Genomic DNA, 8712 nt, shown 5'->3' on the forward strand with positions numbered 1-8712 from the left:
TCACTTCAAGCATCTTCCGTAGGTACCTCAACCCAAGGTTAGTGGATCCTTTGAAAGTGATTATTCCGATATGATCCGATTTTTCGACTATTTTCATACTTCGCGTGCCCACATTGTTCTTGTGTTGTAGGTCGCTGAATTTGTCTTAAAATCAGTAATAATATCGTGGAAAAAAAATACATGGTTCGATTTAAAAAAAGTGGAGTTGACCTTGACGTAGCTTTAGCGCCTCTACCGAAAAAATAACAGGATGGTCCAGTATGTCGGCCTTTTCAAACAATATAACTTTCATATGAAACTTTTTTCAGTATCATCAACAGTTTGAGTGCTATTGCTCTGTCACACTTCAAATGCCCCACCCTGTATATCATCAATGTTACTTTTAAAATAAAATAAATTTACGGAGAAGCATAATCTTAATTTCAGTAATTATTCTCAAACCACTATTAAATTCATATAATATAACTCCCGGATATTTCTGTTCGTGGCACGACAAAAACGCAGCGGGGCAGTAGACCATCTCAACGTCAGCGTTCCCGCGGTCGCCGGATCCCGGGTGTAATCAACACTGGGATAAGGCGAGCGCGAGATCACGTGCTTCGAGGATGATCATCGCGAAGTGAGCCTTTGTTTCAAATTTGCAACGCTGACGAAAACTTCGCTCGCTGTCCGACGCTCCAATGGGTGCCGAACGAGCGCGCGAAGTCAGTCCCGTTAGAGACAGAGTCAAACCAACTTTAACGGAACCAGGCTCCTTCATAAGCTATCGCGTAAAGAGTATATCAGTCTTTGAGCGTCCCCGATGATTAGAGAGAGAATTCCTATAATTCTATACGTGTTGGCCAAAGCGTCTCGCGTCGCGACGTTACCCTTCCGAAGCTAGACATTCGTGCCACGAGCTCGTGAGAGACGTGTAGAGTTAATCGTAGGTGAGTGTAATCGCGTGTGTGAGCCATTCTGCAGATTCGGATTGTAGCGAAACCACCGAAGAGTGAGTGATCGAATGAGTGTGAACATTTGGGTTAAGAACATTTTGTAACGGTTGCTTCCTCGTCCCGCATTTCAACTTGCTATCTTTAATTGAACTTAATTGAAGCTGTGAATTCCATAAAAGTTCTACTAATATTAATAACGAACCAAGTAAATTTATCTCCTACCCAATTCCCAGGATCACCTTCTACAGAACGATCACCTGCTAATCCACAGAAAAAATAAATATGAACCACTACGCTTCTCGTAGAGGCTCAAGTAGTCGCGTCCGAGACCACTCCGCATGTGACATACTGAACTGGTGTCAGAAGTGGGATACTAGGTGATTTTTCCTTTGGGAATTGGAATTGAAATTATAATTTTGGAATTTTGTACTTATGTGCTATAACGAGGGAGTCGAATCATAGATAACGGGACCCCCTATCTTTGTCGATCTCCCTTCCCCAGGACTTGACAAAAATGCCTGATCACGCGTCGGCCAATGTGGCCGCCGATGTGACGGACGAATTGGTCGCTAGCGTCACTACAATGGTCGAAAATTCAGCTGTAAAAAATAATTTCGCAAATATTCCCGAGTTCGACGGGAAAAATATGCCGTTGAGGGACTTTTCGCAGGATATACGAAACGCTTCCACGTTTGTGCCGGCCGCGGCAGAACCACAGTATATCAGCGCGATAATATCGCGATTACGCGACGACGCGCGAGACTGCGCTTATGGCAAAAGAGTTGAGACCGTGGCCGGGTTGGTGAAATTGCTAAAGAATCGTCTCGCCCGCGGAAAAACTCACGAGTATTACACGGAGGCTCTTTCGTCGATTCGAATGAAGCGCGATCAATCCGTTGGGCAATTGTACGATAAAAAGCGAATTTCGCTTAGCGAGGAAAGAAGTGCGTTCAAATCTCATTTTGGCATCGAACCGCCAGAGTTAAACCAGGACCCGCTACATCACATCGCGATGAGTTCATTTATAAGCGGTTTGCCTTCCCACATTGGAACCGCGGTAGATTTGCGTGAGCCAGAAAGTCTCAAAGCAGCCTTTTGAATCCCTGAAAAACTCGCGCTTCGAGACAGCCGACGGAAAGCTAATGAAACGAGTAAGGATGAGTCAGCGCGTGTTCTATACACTCGCTACGACTTTCGATCTCCGTCGCCGACGGCGTGGAAAAATAGACAATCATCTACGTATCGAAGCCAGTCGCCACAACCGGCTCCCGGAATTTTGAAACCCGCGCGAACGCCTGAAAACCGCGAGCGTGGCCAGGGTATGTCATATTCTCGACCGGCAACGGCTTGCGGATATAAATATTGCTGTAAGAAAAATAGAGGTTGCCCGTGCTGCCCGTTAAAACGTCGGTCTTCTCCGGGGCACTCCCCGAAAGGGAGCTTTTAAACTGCCCTGGGGCTCGCTGGACAGATTCCCTTGCGAGCCCGACGGGAGCAAGCGAATCCAGTCGACCCCGAGAACACCAACAATTAGTGGGGTACCTGGAGAACGATGCCTCGTCTTCTGGACCCCCACCGCCGAGGAGAGCCCAGTAGTCAAATTGGCTGCCCCCGAACTTCGTAATAAGAAAGGGAAATTCTTCCTTGACACGGGTTCTTCGGCTAGGTTAATCAAACTTAGTGCACTCGATCAAGACTTAACTATTAATACTAACGATCAAATATGGGTAACAGACCTAGAGGAATCGGATATTCCGACACTCGGCTCTGTTGTCCTTCATATTTCCGAAAAACTGACTAAATTTTACATGTTCCGAAAATTGCCACTGAAAAGCGACGCGTTAATCGATAAACCGTATTTTTTCGCGGAGAAAGCCGAAATTTTGTTTTATCACAATACTTTAGTCACCTCGAGTGATCCTATCCGACCTGAGCCTTTCGTAGGTTTGCCTCCTTCCGACGCGAAACCAACAAAGCGCGTGTTAGTAGCAAAAATCACCTCGGGTAAACGAAGTTATAAATTGCGCGCGCGTACGAGCGAACAAATAAGCATTCCTTTGAAAAATGCGAATTTAAAGGAGGGATATTTACCGCAATTCGAGACTCAACCGGGTGTGTTTATCGGAGAAAGTATCTTTTCTCCTTCGGGAGGATCGTGCTACGTCTTGGCAATAAACACGCGATTCGACGACGTCGAATTAGAAATCGTGCCTCAGAAACTCGAAGATTTCGAGCATTATCGATAGGACGGTTATTGGAGCGGAGAAAGTTCCGAAGGTAGCGACGTTGAGACTACTCCGCCGACGGATCGGGTAGAAGACATAACTAAATCGCTGCCATTAGACAGGCTCAACGAGGTAGAGCGTGCACATGTTATAAATCTCATTGAGGATTACCCTCACATGTACAAGCTACCAGGCAATAGATTGCGGTATACGGAGCAGGTTCACCATTGAATCTCGACGGTGGACGAGCTGCCGGTAAACGCAAAACAATATAGATTTTCTTTGGTGTATCGGTCGGAACTAGAACGGCAAGTTGAGAAAAAGCTAAGGGACGGAATAATTATTCATTCAAGCTCCCCGTATAACTCGCCGGTCTGGATCGTTCCCAAAAAACCCGATTCCCAAGGTAATCCTCGGATGTGCATGGTAATCGATTTTCGTAAATTGAACGAGAACACAATTTCCGACGCGTACCCCCTTCCAAATATGATTGAAATTCTCGAACAGCTGGAAAAAGCTACGTATTTGTCGACATTCGATCTAGCGAGCGGTTTTCAGCAGATCCCGATGGATCGGAGTGACTCTCCAAAGACAGCGTTTTCTACGATAAACGGGCATTATGAGTACGCTCGCATGCCCGAGGGTGTTAAGAACGCGCCTGCGACTTTTCAGCACCTGATGGATCGGGTTGCAGGGCATGGAGTTGTTGGTGTATCTTGACGATATTGTCGCGTTTGCGGAAACTCTCGAGGAGCATCGGATTGAAGTCCGTCGTCTTATGCAACGTCTCGAGGATGCTAACCTCGGCCTCGAGCCGGACAAATGCGAGTTCTTGCGTAGCAAAGTCGCGTATCTCGGGCACATCGTTAGTCGCGATGGGTTGCGAATGGACCCGAAGAAATTGGAGGTTGTGCGTAAATTTCCGCACCCAAGAACGCAGAAAAACATACGCAAATTTCTGGGACTTACCGGTTATTAGCGTCGATTTATTCCCGATTTTGCTGTCAGATCGAAACCCTTGTCAGACTTGCTCAAAAAGGGAGAAACATTCGTATGGAAGCGGGAGCAGAAAAACAACTTCCGCAACCTTCGCAAAGCACTGTGTCAGGAACCGATTTTGCAGTATCCCGATTTGCCCAAACAATTCATCTTGACGACTGACGCTTCGGATCTTGCACTCGGAGCAGTGTTGTCACAAATTCACGATGGCCATGATCTACCAGTCGTTCATCACTCCAGAATTTTCTCGAATGCTAAAAAGAATTACGGAACTACGGAACATAAGTGTCTGGCTTTAATCGATTCAATTGAACATTTCTCCACATATCTTTATGGAAGGAAATTTAGCTCGTAAGCGATCACGAGCCTCTCAAATGGATGCGCTCTACGCTCGATCCAGGCAAGAGGCTCAGTCGATGGAAAATTAGATTGTGTAAATATGATTATGAATTCCAACATAAACCAGGGCGCGAAAATGTGAATGCCGATGCACTTTCCCGTAATCCCGTAGACCCGATGATAACCTCGTCTTCGAGTGATTCGGACACGGAGCCGAACGTCAGTCAGAAAACGCAAGCATTGCCTTCATCTTCGCCTTCAAAACCCTCCGGTACTCGTAAAGGCCAGACGTCTAGCACACGTGCGTCAACGTCTGGCACATCAGCTGGCCCGTCAGAGGCCGATGCATCAATGGTAGCAGCGCGCACACGCTCGTGTCTACGCAGCGTGCCTGCAGTGCCAACGGTACCTGAAAGAGGTGAGGGGAGCTCGGAGAGCTCCGGCACGGTGGCGAGACGTACACGTGGGAGGGTTGTTTCAAGACCCGTGAGGCGCTTAACACCCACCGCTGCAAAACCCTCTGAATCAGAATCGGAGAGCTCAGGACCACCCTTACAGCGCCTGCATCGCAGTATGCTGCCCTCACCAATACTCCCTCCGAAAAGGCTACAGCCTCCACCCCCCGTAGAGGTCAAGCCCCTCGTTAGTCCCCAAGAACCCGCGTCTTCAGCCGAGTCCGCAAGGGTGACGTCTGACCAGAGGTCTACTGCAATTACGGTCACGCTCACCGCCCCTAGCAATGATTCTGCTGGAAGCACGGAGGAATCGGAAGCTGTAAGCGCGAAGACGGTAACAGCAACCCTTGAAGACTCGATTAATAAATTTAACGATTCATTATTGTTTATTAGGGTGAATAATTATGCACATTTTTACGATATTAGATTGCAATATATTTTGGCGTAATCGTTTATTCGGCCATTGCTCATGACTAGACTTTTTCTTTTTCCCCCTCTACTGTGGCGCTCGCAGGCGACTGAAAATAATCGAAGACTCCCGAACACTCTGCCCCCCTTGAAATGACCGTCTTTTTAATAATACATGTTCGGATTCTCGATCACTGGCTCGATATAACATAAATTTTATGATTAATGTGATAATTTGTATATAATAAAAGAAAAATTTAAAGAATCACTTATATAATGTATCAGTATAGTACGTAGATAATTGTAATAATAGACTTTTGTTTTTAACGCTGCTCGCGGACATCGTATTAGCTTTGGCAAATTGCTTCATCGTTTATCAGTTCCCTTAATCTTTGAACTGTTCCTCGATTGGCAGGCAGCATAAATTGCGTACTGATCGTTTGAGAATTCCGCTCGTCGTATGCACGGACACTACTCGCGTCACAGCATCCGCTCTCGGATGAAGCTCGATAACTCATCCCATCTTCCACTGCAGTGGCGGTGTATTGTCATCCCTCAGGATGACCAAATTGTCAATTTTAAGACCGCCGTCTCCGGTGAACCATTTGTGTCTACGCTGTAGCTTTTGCAGGTACTCCACATGCCAGCGTTTCCAGAAATGCTGTCGTAGCTTCTGTACGTGCTGTCAATGCGATAGGCGATTGTCTGAAACCTCACAGAGATTATGTTGCACCGGTTGCATTAGCGAGTCGCCGATAAGGAAGTGTGAAGTTGTCAGGACGGATAGGTCTGAGGGATCGTTTGACAAAGGAGTAAGCGGACGCGAATTGAGGATCGCTTCAATTTCTACGAGCAACGTATAAAACTCCTCAAATATTTGCGTTAAGCCTTTCGTAACGACATAGAAATGTTTTTTAATAACCTTCACCGTGGCCTCCTATAAGCCTCCGAAATTCGGTGATCGCGGTGGTATAAAACTCCACTTAATCTGCTGCTTTGCAAGATGAGTGGTGATAGTTTCGTCTTCTTTGCGAAGGAACTCGTGAATGTCCTTGAGCTCTCGATTGGCTCCAATGAAATTCGGACCATTGTCCAAATAGAGTTGGCTGCAGATACCTCTTCTGGCGGTGAATCTTCTCAACGCGGCAATAAATGCTTCGGGAGTCAGTTCCGTGACTAATTCCAAGTGTACGGCCTTGGTGCTCATACACACGAACACTGATGTGTACGCTTTGGTCTCGTGCACTCTACCGCGGCGTCGGCTCTCTTTGATTTTTATAGGACCCGCGTAGTCTACCCCTGTGCAGGTAAAGGGTCGCCTAAATCCGACGACACGTGCTTTCGGCAAATCTTCCATTATGATTTCCTGGCCTCTTGGCTTGCAGCGGAAACATTGGACGCATCGTTTCACGATCTTTTTGATCTCTCTTCTGCCGCTCAAGATCCAAAATCTTTGTCTGAGGGCGCTTAATAACTGCTCCGTTCCGCAGTAATGCAATCGTTCGTGCTCCTGTCGAATTATAGGTTTCGTCAACGTATGCCTTGATGGCAAAATCGCCGGATTTTTTTGATCTATGTCGATCTCGGCATGTCTCAGCCTTCCCCCGACGCGCAGAACTCCTTCTTTGTTTGAGAAGGGACGGAATGCGATGAGTTTGCTGCTCTTCGATAAGTCTCGTCCGTCTTGAAGGTCGAAAATTTCTTTCTGAAATTCTTGGCGCTGTGTCCTCTTGACAAGTGTTTTTTCCGACTTCTCAAGTTCGTTGGTTGTTACCGGTCCGATCACTCGTTCTCTTGTTTTCTCCTTTCGAAAACAAAAACAATACGCCACGATTCTACGTAGTTTATCGTACGATGAAAACCTTTCTATTATTTCTTCGTCAGCACGAATTGTTACCGTTGCCACAATTTTTAGCTCCGGCGTTTGCATTTCCCGGTCTTGATCCTGACGCGGCCATCGATTTCTATCGACGATACACGGCGGTCCGTGCCACCACAGCTGATTTTCTATTGATTCGTCGGCGGTGATACCTCTCGAGAGTATATCCGCAGGATTATCCGGCGACGGTACATGAAGCCACGTCGCGTTTTCTGTCAGATCCTGTGTTTTCGATACCCTGTTTGCTACAAATGTCTTTAACGTACTCGGTTCCAACCATAGTCAACACAAAACGATAGTGGAGTTGCTCCATGAGTGAGTATTGCTTACTTTCGTCCCGTAAGCTTCTTTGACAATCGTGTAAAGTTTTGCTAAAATCAAAGCTGCGTTGAGCTCCAATCTCGGTAACGATTGCGTTTTAAGAGGCGCAACCTTTGATTTCGAGCAAATGAGCCTCGGAATCCTCTTGCCATCTCGATTCGTGCTAACCGCGTATGCATATACCACCGAATTTATAAGATGTCATTAAGAAAATTTTGTTCCAATGTATACTAACCCACTTAAACGCGCACCAACATCTAGGCGCTATATTCTAAGACTCTTCTTTGTAATATTCTGTAAGTGAGTCAGTACGTTTCATGGCATTCCACTACCTTCCGAACATTCTATTCCGTACCCTCACCGAATGTTCTTCCCTAAGGGGGGGCGTGTTACGTCTTCCAGACTTCATATTCCTTTCCCACACTCTTAGTTACCTTACGCTCTGTAGTCTGCTCTTATCGTCCGCGAGTCAGCAGATTCTTCTGTAACTCGCGGCTAGCTTGCCTCCTACATCCCGCAAAACTAGGCAGATCCATCCTAGCGCTCAAGCAAGACACCTATCCCTCTAAACCAAGACCATACCCTTTTTCCTCGACCGACTCCGTTGCATTGACTACTAATAAACAACAATATACTTATAATCGTTTACCTTCCCTTAATACCGATCCCTTTCTATTCAATTCACTTCCTGCATTGGGAGTAGTAGCACGCGAGTGCGTAGTCAACGTGAACGGACCCTATAATAGCCAAATAACACCTTGGCTGGGCGTGGAGTAAGCTCCGATTACCGCTCATCGGAGCCTACGCATTCTACCCCGTAACAAAAACATCAAAAAAATGATTCTTTTTTTTTAATCCAAAAGTCGAATCTATGACATGTGCTGAGTTGTGCTAGGCCAGAGCTCAAACTTTCATGCGTGACGAAACTCGCTCCGGACAACCTTTACCATTATAAGAATGAATAATCCCCCGAGCAGTGACCAAAATTTCAAAAATGTCGATAATTTTGAGAAATTCGAAAGTCTGCAACTTGTGCCGAGTTGTGCTCGATTTGTGCTCACTTATGCCGTAAAACTCGACTCCTCAACCTCAACAGTTTTCTGGGAATTTTGAAAAAGCCAAATTACGACCGGTCCAGCACTTTTCGAATA

At 46.3% G+C, this 8712-nt stretch overlaps 1 protein-coding gene across 1 annotated transcript; it reads right to left on the reverse strand.

Moving 5' to 3' along the window:
• Positions 1-6298: 6298 nt before the first annotated feature.
• LOC107226442 lies at positions 6299-7970 on the reverse strand. The gene is made up of 4 exons (XM_015667261.2): positions 7923-7970; positions 7571-7672; positions 7259-7462; positions 6299-7165 (listed from the first exon to the last, which is right to left on the reverse strand). Exons 1-4 carry the CDS (start codon positions 7968-7970, stop codon positions 6299-6301), a joined length of 1221 nt encoding a protein of 406 aa, XP_015522747.2.
• Positions 7971-8712: the final 742 nt, after the last annotated feature.

Source organism: Neodiprion lecontei, chromosome 7 (genome assembly GCF_021901455.1).
Source record: "Neodiprion lecontei isolate iyNeoLeco1 chromosome 7, iyNeoLeco1.1, whole genome shotgun sequence".
NCBI lineage: Eukaryota > Metazoa > Arthropoda > Insecta > Hymenoptera > Diprionidae > Neodiprion > Neodiprion lecontei.

Coding starts and splice junctions, on each gene's coding strand:
- LOC107226442 (XM_015667261.2), bottom strand. CDS start 7,970: ATGAAGTCTGGAAGACGTAACACGCCCCCCCTTAGGGAAGAACATTCG. Junction 7,673..7,922: donor CCCTTAGGGAAGAACATTCG/GTGAGGGTACGG, acceptor TCGAAATCAAAG/GTTGCGCCTCTTAAAACGCA. Junction 7,463..7,570: donor AAGAAGCTTACGGGACGAAA/GTAAGCAATACT, acceptor TCGAAAACACAG/GATCTGACAGAAAACGCGAC.